Source organism: Protobothrops mucrosquamatus, unplaced genomic scaffold, assembly GCF_001527695.2.
Source record: "Protobothrops mucrosquamatus isolate PMUCROS unplaced genomic scaffold, P.Mucros_1.0 scaffold_290, whole genome shotgun sequence".
In the NCBI taxonomy this organism is placed as follows: domain Eukaryota; kingdom Metazoa; phylum Chordata; class Lepidosauria; order Squamata; family Viperidae; genus Protobothrops; species Protobothrops mucrosquamatus.
This window is the reverse complement of record NW_015386366.1, coordinates 471710-489052: the sequence shown is the minus strand read 5'-3', so window position 1 is coordinate 489052 and position 17343 is coordinate 471710. Positions and strand designations below refer to the sequence as shown.

At 34.5% G+C, this 17343-nt stretch overlaps 1 protein-coding gene across 1 annotated transcript in view; it reads left to right on the top strand.

The window, feature by feature from the left end:
* Nucleotides 1-16418, top strand: part of RHOBTB3 (Rho related BTB domain containing 3) — a 27908-nt gene extending 11490 nt beyond the window's left edge. The window contains exons 4-12 of the mRNA XM_015831943.1: nucleotides 420-571; nucleotides 2920-3031; nucleotides 5662-6027; nucleotides 7079-7191; nucleotides 9537-9657; nucleotides 13153-13326; nucleotides 14019-14185; nucleotides 15181-15277; nucleotides 16151-16418. Coding sequence (XP_015687429.1) covers nucleotides 420-571; nucleotides 2920-3031; nucleotides 5662-6027; nucleotides 7079-7191; nucleotides 9537-9657; nucleotides 13153-13326; nucleotides 14019-14185; nucleotides 15181-15277; nucleotides 16151-16266 — 1418 coding nt within the window. The 3' untranslated portion in view covers nucleotides 16267-16418. The remainder of the gene's footprint in view (nucleotides 1-419; nucleotides 572-2919; nucleotides 3032-5661; nucleotides 6028-7078; nucleotides 7192-9536; nucleotides 9658-13152; nucleotides 13327-14018; nucleotides 14186-15180; nucleotides 15278-16150) is intronic.
* The last annotated feature ends 925 nt before the right edge of the window (nucleotides 16419-17343 follow it).

The following is a 17343-nucleotide window of genomic DNA, read 5'->3' as shown; positions in this document are numbered from 1 at the left end:
CCGGAACGCGGCGGAACCGCGTTCCGGCACCTTTTTCCGGGCCGGCCGCACCGGAAATAGCCCCTCCCACACCGGAAATAGCCCCTCCCAAATTTTACTTGCATTCCTGTTCTCTAAAGGGGCGGTCCTAGGGTTTGATGAGGGCGTGGCCAGGTTTGAGTTCCGCCACCTTTTCTCCGAGAAAAAAAGCCCTGAATCTAAGCATGAAGAATTTTAAATATATATAGAGAAAAGTAATATCTAATAATAAAACTTCAAGTTAAAATACATAATTATAAAAATATAATTCTTGTCCAAGTATGGTCTTTATGGGTATAATACTCCATGATTTAATGCATAACTAACATAGTAGAGTTTAGAATAATTGAAAAAGAACCAATTTATTTAAACTATTTTGCATGAATTTTTTGTTTTCACAGAAGTCCCCTGCACTTGTCCTTTGTGTATCTCAGACAGAGGTAGCTGTGTAACAGCTTCTGAAGGAATTCAGCTTGCTAAAGAATTAGGAGCCACTTACTTGGAACTGCATAGCCTCAATGATTTTTACATAGGAAAATATTTTGGTGGGGTGGTAAGTATAATATGTTAAGATGCAAACTCTTTTACTTTTTTTCTTTTGAGTTTGCAAAATTCAGATGTTAGTGGGAACAATTGTGAAGCTACATGACACAAAATCAGGGCCCATGCTTTGATCTGATTGGATAAGTCAGTCTTCTGCAAATTGGCATCCTTCAGATACATTTGGATTGAAACTTTCAGAATTCTCAGCCAACATGATTTTTACCGAAAAGTACAATCCTACCTCAGAAGGTCGATAATTTGGGGAGAGCTGATTTAAAATTTTATTACCTCAGTTTATGTATAAACTATTTTTATAACCATAAATTTGGTGATGGAAATGTGATTGGTATTTTTTTCTCAGTACGCTGCAGAATCTTATAGAAAGAGGGAGTGATAGTCATCTGATAGAAGTCAATGCAGACATTCTAGCCATGGTTGTTATATTTAATATTCTAAAATACATTTTTTAAAGAATAGCATGAGGTACTTAAGAATCTAATGACCTGAAGTTACTATTCTAGATCAGTGTTATCACATCATGTGGGGTCTATTGGAAAGACAGCTAATTCATTTCTACTATTAAATTCAGTTGATCATTGATTAAATCAGTATTAGACGTAAATAGAATCACCATTAAATTAATTTGACTTAGATGAGATGCACTGAGGCATGGAATAAATAACATTCACAAATGAATTAGTGTCTTAAAAACATAAACAATAGTTCTCAAATTATTTCTGGGAAATAATATGTGCTGCTACAAGTAGAATCACTAATCTTAATTTGGAAATAAGTTGTTTTTCTCCAATTAATCTGTTTTCAAATATAAACCATTATAATAATAGCAATATCACTTAGACTTATATACTGCTCCATAGTGCTTTACAGCACTCCCTGAGCAGTTTACAATGTCAGCATATTGCCCTCAACAATCTGGGTTCTTATTTTTCCAACTGCGGAAGGATGGAAGATTGAGTCAACCTTGAGTTGGTCAGGATTGAACTCCAGACTGTGGGCAGAGTTTACCTGCAATACTGCATTCTAACCAATATGCCACCAACTTTGTTGATTCAGCTGCTTTAAAAAGGGGCTTCAATGAGTATGAAGCTTTTCACATAAAAAACAGGATAGTCAATAAGCTAGAATAATAAGGAAAGTTATTCTAGATTTATTCCTCAATTTTTTTAAAAAAAGTATGAAGGATCCTCACTTGTAAAGTGTGCTATATTTTTCTGTAAGTACATGATGTCTCTCATTTATAAAAAAAAATTAATTGCAACATTTCTAAGTGCTGGTAAAATAAAAATGAAATGGTTTTTATTGCCACTTTTTAAAATATCTCTCTCTTATAATGTCATATAACTATCATTGCATTTATATCTCACAGAAAAATTCTGTGAAGTAGTAAACACGATTTGTGAAAACTTGTATTCTGAGGATAAGCATATTAATACTCCACTTGCACTAGTTTTGGTGTTATCTTTCCTTACAAGTTGCAATGGTTAATTATTCCTAGTTCTGCCACAAGACTAAATCAATAATAATATGGGTTTAATCACACATGTGAGTTTGGATCATTAACTCTATCTTATATAATTTTTTATATAACTTTTATAACATTATAATTTTATATAAATTTCTTATTTTGTTATGATGAGTTTTTAATATTTTATTATAGTGGTCTTAGAAAGTTGTGTAATTAAATCAGGAAGGAAAAAGTAGACCTTATATCATAAGTCATTCTGCCTATTTGAAAGGTTATGGACGGTCACCTCAGGAACTCTGAACATTTGCTGTTTTGTCTCTTGCTCTCTCAGATGTACAACCTCAATGGCAATTCTAGTTGGGCATTTATGTGATTTCATAGAAAATGAAATTACATGATTTGGTCCAGGTACCAGGATTTTCCCTACATTTTTGCTCAAACATACTTGACACTATGAAAAAGTACTTTATAACCCTTTTAGTACTCTACAGCAGGGGTGTCAAACTGCCAGCCTACAGGCTGGATGCATCACGCCAAAACCATGCCGACCCCTTTGCCGGCAATGGGAAAAAAGTCGTGATACGTCACGACACATCATGTGATGTCGCGAGTTTGACACCCGTGCTCTATAGTCAGCTGCATTTTTGTAACAAATATATAATCTTGTTACATTACTTTCTGCTGGCTTTAGTGAGAATTAAACAGTTTTTAAGCAGGATTGCGAACTATTTATATTCAGAATATTTATACAGGAAAGTTTAGATTAACAACAACAGTAATAATTAGAAATACTTGGGTGACACTGATCAACTGCATCTTCTTGAATGAGTTTGATTATGAAATTTAGTGATATGTGTTTTGTTTGATTTTAGCTGGAATATTTTATGATACAAAGCTTGAATCAGAAATCATCTGAAAAAATGAAGAAAAGGAAGAAAAGCCATAAATGTCATGGAGTTAAGCCACCTCAGCTTGATCAGCCAGGTGCCTTCCAATGTCTGTTGCAGTGGATTGTATAATATTACTTACAGAGCTCATGAAATTAGAATTTAAAATTGTATTTCCTAATGGAATCTCCACCCTTTCTGGGCCAGGGATAGGGTGTCATGGACAAGGCAGCATTACAAAATGACTTTCATGAGAGGAGCTCATTCTTAAAATGATTGCAGTCATGAATATAATTTCTCATAAAATATCTCATTCTCAGAAACAATAAGTTGTAAGTTGAGACTACCAGTAGAGTTAGTCCTTGCCTTCTTTTTTTCTTGAAGATGGATAGGAGTGCGTTAAAACAAAATACTGGTCTCTAGTCATATACCAACTTTATGGTTTATGATTCCATAAGAATTCAAAAGAAAAAATGGTAACAAGATGGAAACTAGAACATCCATTTGAATGTTTTTTTTAAAATAATAATAGTATTGTCCAGAGTTTTTATCAGTGTGTGGATACTTGTGTCTGGATATGGGCATGTTTTCCATCAATTACATAGGGCATAATATTCTCTGATTATATAAAATACAGGAAGAAGTTGATGTAGAATTATCAGTCCAGATAATTCTGACAGAAATTTAGTATGATGTAAAGTATCGCCGAATTATGAGCAGATAATTATTATTTTATGTTCCATTCCCCAATGTAAATTGGACATCTCAAAATGTTTTTTATTTTTTTAGGATAAACATAGAGTGTCTGATTACAAAATTGCAAAACAATAAATTGGTATCGTAATATAGATGTCATTTTCTGTTCACTCATCTCAGTTTTAAAGAATTTAGTATAGGCAGTTGCCAGAACTGACTTGAAGAGTTTGATTTGAAGGTCTATGGAGATTCTCGGTCACCCAAGTCAAGGTTGTCCCAAAGGTGCTTTTTCAAAAAGAAACTGGAGTTTGTTTTTCCTTGAAGACGTTTTGCTTCTCATCCAAGAAGGAAGAAAGAAGGATGAGAACCAAAACATCTTCAAGGAAAAACAAAGTCTAATTCCCTTTTGAAAAAGTACCTTTGGGACGATTGACCTGAAGGCACGAAGACTGACTTGAAGGCACCAAAGAAAAGGAGATATTATCTGATTTTAATGTCCAAAGTCTTATATAGAATGGGATTGGTGCAAAGAAGTGGGCTTAGATTTTTCCTTTCATACAGGATTGAGCAACCCTTTTGTGCCTGATAACAGCATAGATTATAGTGGGTGAAATAATGAGGCAAACTGAGCAGAGTCATGTCACATACATGGGAGAGTCAGGAGTTATTTTTTTCCTAGGATTTGGAGGAAAGAAGTATGTTTATGCAAGTATGTTTAGTATGTTAATCCTAAGCCTATTTTAGGGCTGACAATGACAGCTCTGCCGACAGAGAAGTTTCTGAAAGTTGCAGAAAAAGGGGGTGAGAATTATATTGCCCTGGTGCTCAACCTCCATTCATGATTTCAGTTTATCAACTGCCTCTTTTTCATGTGAATAACGGTGGCAACTTTAGTTTTTTCTTCTTCTCCAGATAGCATCTTAGCTCTTTTTATTTTAAGAACTGTTAGTATTCTTAAAACTGTTAGAAGGTATTCAGTCAGAAAAAAATAAAACCTTGAGCAACTGTGCTGCCTTTGTAAATTAAATGGTCTTTAATTCAGCAAAAATGTCTGCCGCGTTATTCGGAGTACAAACACTCTTTGTACTCTGAATATAATACCAATATGAAAAACTAGATTTGAAATGTAATTGTTGCATATGAAGTGAAATTATGTTCTTAATAGCAAATTGAACTATATGGTGCAGTTTTGTGCTGGAAATGCTTTTTAATGCTATTGCCTATGAGGATTTAACTTCTGGGTAAAGGTCTTCAAGATTTCGGGATAAATGTAGTTGGAGCAAAAATGTATAATAAGCTACCAGTGTCTGGGCAACAGCTCCACATAGCTTGCCAAATGCTCTAGTAGCTAATGGCTTTTTTCCCCAACTTTTCTCTGCCGCTATTTCCATCTTCCCTCACATTAATTATAATTTTAGTCTGATGCTGGACAACCAATTCTTTTATAGAGTTCTTTTCTGGTCAAATTGATATTTTTTTTGCTTCAGTTATTACATTTTTATCTAGTAACTTTAAAAGTAGTCTAAGAACATGTCTTTATTATAATAAACCATTAATTCAAATATTATGAAATAATTCACAGTTCTTCCATATTTGAAATTATTATGAAATTCGTTGAAATAACATTTCATATTATGAAATGCTATTTCAACAAATATGTAGTTCTGTATTTTTATAGCCTGGATATTCCAAGTTTCCTATCTAGCAGCAGAATTGTCTAAAAAATTCCTCATAAAGCTCTTTTTTATGAGACAAACTAAGTTCTGTAGCATACAGCCACATTTTAACTTAGTGTTTATATGAAATCAGCCAGTCTGGTGAGTTTTAGTTTCTCCTGCAAATATGTAAAATGAGAAGGTGGACAAATGATAAAAGCAGTCACCCTGTTCCAAGACAAGACAAATCATGTGGATTATCATATTTTAGGTAAGGATAGAGTTTTAATTGTGATAATTTTATGAACAATGATTTTATGAACAGTTTATTATTTTTTTTCTAATATATGCTCTCTCTCTCTTTTTTTTTTTTTAGAAAAAATGCCTATCTTAAAAGGCGAAACTTCACATTATGACTCTGATTTACATAACTTGTTGTTCTGCTGCCAGTGTGTTGATGTGATATTTTACTCTGAAGACTTGAAGGAGGTAGCAAAAGCACACAGGATTGTTTTATGCTCTATTAGCCATGTCTTCATGTTGCTTTTTAATGTGAAGAACCCAACTGACATTCAGGATTCTTCTATCATTAGAACTACTCAGTCTCTCTTTGCAGCCACTCAGGAAACTCTGTTTCCCATATTAAAACATGGCACATCATGTGGTTCACCAGTAAGAGTCATTGTTAAGGACTCATTCTTCTGCTCTTGTTTGACAGATATTCTGCACTTCATTTATTCAGGTATCCTCTCACAATAGTTCCAGCTGTTTATTGTCTGTTAACAAGGAAGAGGTTACTTACTGCAAGGAAACTACATATTATTTTATTAATATTGAAGCCTATGTATTTTGAGTTAGGGTATACCTTGGCAATATCACTTCAGAGTACAAGTGGAGACATGTGTGCCTAGTCCATCAAACTATTCCAGAGAAGTCCATTTTAAAAAAGAAATCGTAGATATGCTGTGCCGTGATATTCTTATAAAAAGGCTCCTTTACCATAGGGTTGCTTCTGTAAGCACATGAATTGCCCACCAACGTCCACTTACGTGCTTATTAGATTTATTCCCTAAGTGGATAGCCCATGTTTTCCAATAGATCTGTGTATGCATCAGAAGACGAGTATGGGAATGTAAAAGAATTTGATATTGAAGATACCTGGATACACACGTGAGGATAAGTTTTTTCAATGTAAGTTGCTTCAGAACAAAAATGTTCTCTACTGCCAAATCCAGAAAGGAGATTTATAACCATGTAGGACCCCAGCCATCTGAATGCCGGTCATATTATAGAGAACTTTCAGCAGACTTTGAAGAATATCACATAGTATTTTCTATTTTCTTTGATCATTTAAAAGTCAGCAGGCAACCCATGACCCGTTGGGTCATCATAGCAGTATTTCCTTACCAGATTCCTCAATGCCTTCAACAATGGTAGATGTTCTAATGTATTGAAAAGTTCTTATAAATTCAGAGAGCTATTCAGAGATGCATCTGCCTTGAAAGTTACATGTTGAACTGTATAGCATAATCAAACATATAATTGCTGTGTCTGAAAAAATGATGGCAGTGTGGCAGTGCCCTCTGACACAATATGGGTGAATGGATAAAATTTGCCTTTTATTAGATTTGGTGAAAGACAATGCAGTGGAATCTATAAAAGTTAAGTACTGTTTGCAACCGAGCTACAATCTTTAACGGAGACGTACGCACATCATATTGCTAATAAAGATATCTTGTGCTAAAAGTGATGTCCTGTATGCCATTTTAATAGTATTTGTTTCATATCTTTAGGTGCTTTCCAATGGGACCTATTGGAAGAGCACATTAAAAAGAAACTAAAGAATCCTGGAAATGTTGAGCTTGTTCTTGACAGAGTAAAATGTATCTTGAAAATTCCAGGAAAGGCAAGTTGAAATCTTACCTTTATTATAAGAAAAGATGTAAAGAGATCTATTTTTTATCCCTTAAACAAGAGGCTTATACTTATTTAGAAAAAGCATTAATATTTATAATAAGAAAGCATTGTTAAGATTCTTAAAAGCAAATTAAAAGTTTAGAGATTTGCATAGATCATGGTAAACAGTAGTTTTTAATGGGGAGAAGTATTTGCTTAATAAGGAAAGATCTTTTATTCTGTTTCCTGAATACTGGAACAGAAATATAAATCCATAAAGCTTTTATAAGTGCATTCATGTTAACTTAATGTGAAAAAGAAAGAATATGAATTTTGGAATAACCATCAGTAAGATGTGCCAAAGATTTTGGTATCACTCCTCTTTTTCTCAAATAATTCCAATTTGCTGTGACGTAAGTTGAGACTAATACAAATGGCATCCTCTTTTGTTTATTCCATAAATAGAACAGACACTTTTGATGTATAAGTTAATATATTCTTGTAAATAATAAAACCAATTAAAATAGTATGGACAGAACTATTGATACATTTAACCTAATATTTTGTGGCATACACTTTTGAGGAAATCATGTTATTAATATTAATATATTAGTAACAATATGTTAAGTCAAACATCAAAACTGTCTGTTCTATGGACTATGGCAGTGATGGCGAACCTTTTAGAGACTGAGTGCCCAAACTGCAACCCAAAACCCACTTATGCATCATCGAGTGCCGGGTGGGTGTGGCCCATTGGGTGGGCGTGGCTGCGGTGGTAACAGACTAGGTGGGACTAAAAAGTTCAATCAATTCCAACTTTGCAAGATCTTTTTTTTCCCCTAGAGAAGTTGAAATTGACTGATTGATTGAACTTTTTTTTTTGTACACGGCAGCGGAGGCATAAAGCAAAAAGGTTTTATAAAACCCAGATGAAGGCCTAGGACTGGGGCGACGGCGCACGTGCCCACAGAGAGGGAGCTGAGTGCCGCTTCTGGCACCCGTGCCATAGGTTCGCCACCACTAAACTATGGAATAAAACATAATAGAAAAAAATATGAAAAATGAAATATAAATTTGGTTTGATAAAATACTGACCAAAGTAAGGTGGACTGAGATTGTAAACACGTTTAGTCATTATTACTAAAAATTATAATTTGGTTTGAGAGAGAGAATGAGAATTGTGTTGATTGAAAGAGTGGAAAACTCCAATTAAAGCATAGATATTATAACATTATTAACTAAATTCTTCCCTGTAAGTCAAATACTTCTATATTTTTCATTTTCCAAGGGAGATAGGATTTTGGAAGAATAAGTACATTTTACAGAAACAATATTACTATAGTAAAGACTTTTCTCACAACTGCCTTTCTACAGTTCCTTTGTGTTATCTTTTAGGACTTGGGCTCTGCTTGTTTGTGGTGTACTAAAGCTTTCTATTGTTGGTAATGATTTACACTCTTTTCTTGTCTTGCCTTGCATTTCTCAGCATTAATTATACCCTTCACCAATTGGTCTCAAGCCTGCTTGTAAATTCCATCACTTCAGTTGGTGCCTTTTTTATTACATTTTCCGCCCAGCTCTGTGCTCAGTTTGTTGGCAGCACTCCTTTAAATTCATAGGCTTCATTGAATTTGTTTCATTAGCCTCTTATGTCTGGTAAGAGTCCAGCATTCAATCGGTTTTTTTCAGGGACATCTTTTTATGAAGTTAGATTTCCAATTCCCTGAATTTTCATTTAGGAATATGTACAAACACCTTGCCTGGTAAGCTTCTGCCTACAGCACTCTTTCTCCCTTGGAAGGTTGATTCTTGCAATAGATATTGTATCATAATTGTCCACCGAGGTTGTGCCTCCCATAATTTATAGACAAAAATATGATAATAGAAAAATTATTAAGGAAGTTCTAGAGATCAAGTGCTATAGAAGTGATATTTATAAAACAGTGAAATGGAACAACTTGCCTCCAGAAGTTGTGAATGAAAGTTTTTAAGAAGAGATAGGACAACCATTTGTCTGAAATGGTATAGGGCAGGGGTGTCAAACTTCAGGCCCGCAGACTGGATGCATCATGCCGAAACCGCGCCCATCCAATGCCAGCAATGAAAAAAAAAGTTGCGATATGTTGTGACACGTCACATGACGTTGCGAGTTTGACACCCCTGATATAGGGTTTCCTGCCTAAGCAGAGGGTTAGACTAGAAGACCTTCAAGGTGCCTTCCAACTCTGTTATTTTATTCTAAGGACCAAAGATAAAATTGATTTCAGTTGGTATAATAGCAGTAGCATAGGTAAAAAAAAAATTAAAACTTCAGTTAAAAATCTCTATGTATCTAACCATCTTCTCATTCTACAGGTTAACAGTTCCCAAACTTATAGAACTTATTTTTCAAAAAGACCGCTACATTTATGTAACAGCTCTCTCAGACTTTTCTTTAACACAACGATGTTAGCTGATGTCATGTTCAAAATACAAGGTATGAGATAAAGTATCACCGATTTTTTCATATTTTCTTTAAATAATACAAAATAATGGGAACATATCTCCTGAACCTTTAAGACAACATTTTCTTGACTTAATTAGGAAACAATATCAACATAAAAATGAAAAATTAATCCTTTCCTTTCACTAGAGGACCAGCTGGGTGATCTTGAGCAAGTCAGTGGCTTTCAGTCCTGGGAAGGAAGCAATGGCAAAAACAAAAACCAAAAACCAAAACTACCTTGCCAAGAAAACTGCAGGGACTAAGTCCAGGCAATTGCCAGGAGTCCAACACTGCCTAAAAATTAGTATAAAAAAAATTAAAAATCTTGCAAAGCTGAGTACTTAATTGAAAACCAAAATCTTTTTCCTTGGGTACATATTTTTGCACTACTTTGTTATGTTTCCAATCAGAGACCTGAGGGGAAGGGAACCCTGTGCATTATTACATCTTCATTGGCTTTAGTGATACTTAAACATATTGTAGGCAAAAATTCTGTCTTTAACTGTTTTTGTACATACACATAAATACGAGTAATAAAATGGCTTTTATTGACTTTAAATTATTATTTAATTAAATGATGCTTGGTAAAACAAAAAGTATTAGATTTTCTGAATCTGTGAAATAGCCTTATGTGTCCAAATAAATTATTTTCTAGATATCGCTTTATTATGAAAAGAATCCATAAGCTAAACTGAAAACAAACAGGTCTTTGAAATGCAGCAACATAACTTGGCAATAAAAACAGTTTGCTTTTAAATGTTAATCTTTGGACATTTTGTGTAGGAAGTGGAGGAACAATGGGCGTCATTGCTTGTTTCAAAATTCCAAAGAGAAATAAAGTGATATGAACCAAAGTGCCATGGTTCACAAAAACAATGAAAACAATTATTCATTTGTATGTTAAAGAAATTCCTCTTTAAAGAAATTAAAAAGGGAGTCTCTCTTTTAATATATCTTAAGAATGTGTAGAGAGTAAGGAAGATGATCTTGACAGAAATAGGCAAGAACTGCTATCTAGGCAAATGAAACATTTTTAAGCCCTGAGACACATGATAAAAAGTGATTCAAGCAGACATCTCCCTGACTCACTGGAGTATATAAGAAGTGGGGAGGGGGAGTGAGGGAAGGGTCAGTACAATCAAATTTATAAGATTCTGTTATTATAGTTAATCTCAATAAAGGTAATTTAATCTTTCTATGTAGTTGATTTTCTGGTTTGTTCTACCTTGTGGGGCTGATAGAATGTAGTGCACAAATGAATGAAAACTGCATATTTTTTATGATGACTGAATTGTTGGCAAAAAATATATGTGCTGGCCCATTCCCCCCCTGTATGGCCAGAGTTCTATAGGTGTTTATTCAACCCCTCCCAAACAGGTTCTCAGAAAGCACCCCCGTTGCACAGGTCCAGATTCCAAGCTCAGTATAGCAAGAGTCATTGGGTAACCGAGTCCAATGGGCACACACAAAGTCCAGGAAAGCAGTCCACAAGTCAAACGGGACACATGACATGAGCACACAAGGCATAGAACTGGGCATAACAACATTCAAGTCCTCAGGCAGGATTAAGTAGGCAACACCTCCTCATGAGTAGTCTAGCTCAGTGGTTCTTAACCTTTTTTAATGAATTGCCCCCTTGAACCAATGAGGAAGTTGTCATCGCCCCCCTCTCAATCACAACATAGGAAATAATTCTTCAATTTATGCAAACACTTCTTTTGTTTTCTTTAAAATTGTCATCTGGACATATCGATGCAAATAATTTATTTCCAGTCTTTTTCCCATATCTCAACTGTGTGAAAAATTTTGGTGCCACCCATCACTTTATTCCCAAACTTTTCTTTTGAAAGCCACCTTACTTCACTGTACGAAAAAGTGTCAAAAGTGTCCCCAAAACTTCTTGCTCCATCGCCCCCATATCGCCCCCTTTTTGTTCCTTCGCCCCCACGTCGCCCCTTTTTTGTTCCATTGCCCCTCTGAAAAATGAAATCGCCCCCTGGGGGTGATATCACCCAGGTTAAGAACCACTGGTCTAGCTAACTGGCATTGTACCTGTCTCCTCTCCGCTCTATCTGTCCTTGGATCTGGAGGAGGTGTGGACTCCACCTCCTCATTTCTAACGGGTGGCAGTTGCTCCCAGGCCTGCCTGGAGCCTCCTGGCCAAATTGCTGCAGCTGTGGCTCACCTCAGCCTCAACCTGTCCCATGTCCAATCAACCCAATTGAGGCTGCTCCATCAGGCCAGCATTCTATAAGCCCTGATCTTGACCAGTACTTGGCTCCACACTTTCCTCTGCAGACTCAAACTTGCCCTCTTCCTCTGAACTGACATCTGGAGAGGGGTTTGTGGGTGGGGGTGGATTCATGACAGTATATTAGTTCCAGAACCATTTTAATGATAAGATTCAGCTGAATATGTGAAGGGATAATTGGAAGTACTTTTATGGATATGCAAAATATTGTTCTGTTCTTCATGAATAAATGATGATAGCTCTTAAGTAGTCATTAGCGAGTACCATGCATGAATGTGCTTATAGATAAATACCTTGCCAGAAAATATTGCTGCAGAATAATGCATTAAAAAATAGGAAATGTTAAAAGGTTTTTTTTCTTAACAGTAGATCAAATGTCTAAGTGCTTTTTGGCAACTTCATTTTCAAAGAAATAATCTGCTTAATTGGAGCTTTCCATTACACCTGCAAAATAAATGTCTTTCAGTCTATTCCTTTTAAAGAAAGAGGTAGAATTTGAGTTAGGCATTATTGCTGTGTTAATTAATGGGAATAGACATTTCCAAACCCAATTTGTTTTTGCAATACAGTATAAATCTTGGATCTGAGACACTTGAACAGGAGCAGTATTATTTAGGAATGGATTTTGAACCATAGTATGATTTAGTTTTAAGTATGTTTACTAAAAAAAAATCCACCAAATTGAATAAGAATCACTCAGTTAACATGTAGAAGATATTAATTTCATATATATTAAAGGCAGTTGGAATAGATTCACAAATCAGAATATTTTATGCTAAACAGATGATGGATACAGATTCCATTAAATCTAAATTCCTATATATATATATTTATCTAGGACAAATTGAAACTTACAGTATATGATTTCAGTGTTAATAAAAAAATCCAAAATATCTCCTTGAGATGTTTTAGAAATGTAATACCCAGATTTCCCAGTCAGCATAGCATGGGACTTGCTGGCTTGAAATTTGCAGTCCCAAAATAGCTGGAGTCTATGATATTTGGGAAGGCAATTATATACTACCATAAATCAAGTTTAACCATACATTTATTCTCGTTCTGAGTTGAAGTGTGATGCTTTCCTTGAAATATTGATGCTTGAACAATCTTGTCGTTTATAAATATTTTGCAGCAGAAACATTTATAATTAATTATTAATTATAAATTATAAATTATTATTATTATTTCTTACCATGCCTGACTCACATGGTTCTGTTTTCATCCTATCCTTGTAGGTGCTACAGTACCAGCTCACAAAGCAGTCCTGGTGGCTCGCTGTGAAGTAATGGCTGCTATGTTTAGTGGCAACTATATTGAATCAAACAGTTTCTTGGTTCCAGTTTATGGAATTTCCAAAGATACATTTCTATCTTTTTTAGAGTACCTATACACAGACTCCTGTTGTCCAGGTATGCAAATATTAAATTATAGTGGGCTTCGTTTTAAATAGCATTAAATACTATGATAGCCCAAAAAGGAATTTTGGACTGAAAGTCTTGGCTTTTCAGAGAGCTGCAAATATATTGATTTATCCATTTGGATATAAATAACTTGGAATGTTATGTTGTTATCTTTTATTAAATGATGGTAAAATATCTCAGCAAAATATTAACAACAGTAGTCAGAAACAGATGCTTCTTAAAGCTTGATTCTGTTTATTCTAAAATGAGATTCATAAAAGTCTGAATCAATATTAATTGAAATAAAATTAATGGATTTAAATTTAGTTAATTCAGACAGCTAAATTGAATAAAATAATTTTTTGAATAAAATAGTATGTTGAATAAAATAGTTTTTATACAACCTGTTTTTACATCAAGAAAGACACTTTGTGTTTATTAATTTGCAAGTGACTTGGATATATGTTTTTGGGTGTGAATAGGTGAAAGCAACATATTTAAACATGTATTGTGTTCATCCTTTTGGTAGCCATTTTGAAGGGATGGGATGAAGGTCTATTTCACAAATATCAAATTTAGTGGCAGAGTGTTTTAAAAAACTAATTCTGAATCAGTAGTAAAGGGATTACAAACTAATACAATATTTAAACTGGTATATAATTATTACATCAATTTTAATCCGAGTTTGATATTTTAATCAGCCAGCATTCTGCAAGCCATGTCACTTTTAATATGTGCTGAGATGTACCAGGTTTCAAGGCTCCAGCACATCTGTGAACTTTATATAATTACACAACTTCAGAGCATGCCTAGTAGAGAATTAACATCTACAAGTCTGAGTGTTGTCAGCTTGCTTCAGAAAGCAAAGGTAAGTGCTCCCTGTTGATATATTGTTTGTCTGCATCTTTTCTCTAGTTAGCAACTTAACAACCGTGTTACTAACTTAACAACTGCAGTGATTCACTTAACAAGTGTGACAAGAAAGGTCATAAAATGGGGCAAAATTCACTTAACAACTGTTTTGCTTAGCAACAGAAATTTTGGGCTGAATTGTGGTCGTAAGTTGAGGATTACCTGTATAAACTTGATTCCAAGGGGAAAGGATAGTTGAAAATATATCCCTTTTTGATTATTAACAAAGTGATTTGTGGAAAGATGTCAATACTAATATTAATTTGAAGTTATTTTCATAATGCTACATTGTTTCCCATGCAAAGTACAGTGTGAACTGCTAATACTTTATCTGAATTGAGACAACAACAGTTATCCACAAGTGACTTTCTGTCATGTATTCACTTATTCATTTTGCTTAACAATCTTGTCATTGGAACTGAACTCAATCACTAAATGAGGAGTGGGTGTAGACTTTTCACCAGTTTTAGGCAACTTTAGAAATATGAACCTGTTTCTCTAGATATTTACTATAGTCACAAAATGCAGCATATATAGACATAGATTGGTTATCCATTACGTTGTCTGACTCTAGAGGGCAGTGCTCATCTCCATTTCTTAGCGAGGGAGCTAGCATTGTCCAAAGACATGTGGTCATGTGGCTGGCATGACTGTACACCAAAACACATGAAAAGCTGCTACCTTCCCACTGAAGTAGTACATATTTATCTACTCACATTTGCATGCTTTCAAACTGCTAAGTAGCCAGGAGCGGGGCAAGAATAGGAGATCATCCCGTCACATAGTATTTGGGTCTCCAACCAAGTACATATTCTGGTCGACAGCCCAGTATCTTAACCGTTAGACCACCATTATCTTTCTACAAATTAAAGATTTGTTCTAGTTACTGTATTTGACCCAAACTCCTTGCTTTAGTACCAATACTCCTTTGTTTTTACATCTTTTTTCCAGTTTCATAACTCAGATTGTCTTTCAAATTGGCTGCTTCATTTTATTGCTTCTAATTACTTAATCTTCAGTCAGAAACCTGAGTTTGAAGATCTTTCAGGTAACTGACAACTTGTTTTCTAAATAATTTGATGCTATTTAAAGAGACAAATTATGTTGTTTTCCATATCAAATAGATGTATAAATTGAGATTCTTTTAGCAAGAGAGTAGGATTCTGTCTTGCCATCAATTTTAAATCAAGTGGAAACTGTCTTTCTACATTTAATTAAGTCCTAATCCTTAAGAAAGGAGGCTTGCTCTGCAAATACTGCATGGAAACAATTTCTTGGATACTTAAGATTTACAGATCTTTCCAAAACTGTCAAAGGTTGCAGGGGAGATTCCAAAAAGCTTGGGAAGTGAGAGAATGACTTGGAGGGATTAAAGAAACCCAGGCCTAAAACAATGGTCACTTATGCCCTAGACATCTCATGATTGGACTATTGCAACACATTCTTCATGGAGCTTCCCTTGAGACCATCTGGAAGCTACAGCTGGTTCAAAAGGCAGTGGCACAAGCAATATTGGACACTAATATAATAATAGTAATAATTTATTAAATATGTATGCCGCCTGCCTCCCATGCCCATGCGTCATAGGTGGTACATGAGCTGGTTACCAATCAGCTTCTCGGTGTATTTCAAGGTGTTAATCATTACCTATAAAAGCCCTTGATTATTTGCAGCATCACCTGTCTCAGATTGTTTTTACCCATCCCAATACCATCAGGCTTGGTGGGTGCACTCCAGGTCCCTTCAGTTAAATGTTGTCATCTTGTCAGACTGAGGAAGGATCAGTCATACTTTGATAAGATAAACAACACAGATTTCTGGCTTATAAAAAAAAACAATCCTAGACTTAAAGAATTATTAGGCTGGATAAGCAGCCTTCTAGTACTAAAAAGATATACAATCATTTCCTTTTTTTCTTCAGTGGAAGAACGCAATTTCATAGAGATGCACAGATGGCCTTCTAGTATGTACCTGAGACAGCTTGCAGAATACAGGAACTACATTCATTCTCGGAAATGTCATTGTCTAATAATGTAAAAAATGATCTTTATTTATGAATGATTGAAAGCTGTGCTTCAGAAATCTTAAAAATGAAATTTGATATTTAGCTTAAATATTGCACTTGCTAATGAATAACTACTGTACTGTTTAAAAGCATGTGAAACATATTGTAACATATGCATTTACTAAGATGAATTTCAGTTGTATTGTTAGGTCTGATTCTATACTGTCAAGTTTTTTAGAAGAATATGTACTAATTTGAAATATTTGTTAGCCTATTATGTATCTAGGATTCCAGGAGCTTGAAGGAGAAATTCTGCATCCATTAGTCACTTTTTTTAGCTATTTCTTTTGAATATTTTAGTAAGTTATTTATGAGCTTTTAGAAATTTTATATTTTGTAAAAACACAGAGCTTGTAAAAAGAACATTCTATTTTGGAATTAAAAATGTACCTCCTCCCAATCTGCATCAAATTTCTAGAAAAAAAAATCTCAGAAAATTATTTAACTTTCCCCCTCAATGAGGAATCTAGTATAGTGAAAGAGGCCTTTATGGTTTTTCTACATACTGTAAAACAAAATTAGGTATGAAAAATATTTTGGTTTCTTTCCTGTATAATTGCATATATAGAAGTCTTTTCTTAAGTTTTTTCTTGTCCCATTTACAATATTCTGACAATAACAATTTTAAATTCTTCCCATCAAGTAGAAAATAATTTAACAATCATTTCACAATTTTGAAAAGAATATTATTCCTAAAAAGGTGTGTGTGAATTCAAACAGTGGCCTCTGTGTATTTGTATTTATTTAATTCATCCCTGAAAGCTATGCTATAGTTTGTTTCCTACATTTAGTATGTGAGAGGCTAAGGAAAAAAGAAGGAAATACTAAATTTACTTATTTTGATCATATGGATCCCAGACTTTTTATGCTCTTGGGGCATAAGCACACAAATCCACTGATTTCTATAATTCCCTTCTCATTTCACTAAAGAATTCAACTGGGGTTTGTGGTGCATGTCCACTTTTCCCAGACATATTTTATCCATTAAGGCATTCCTGTCAATTTTTCCAGATAGGTGTGCACTGATCTGGCCAGGTTTCTGAGAATTT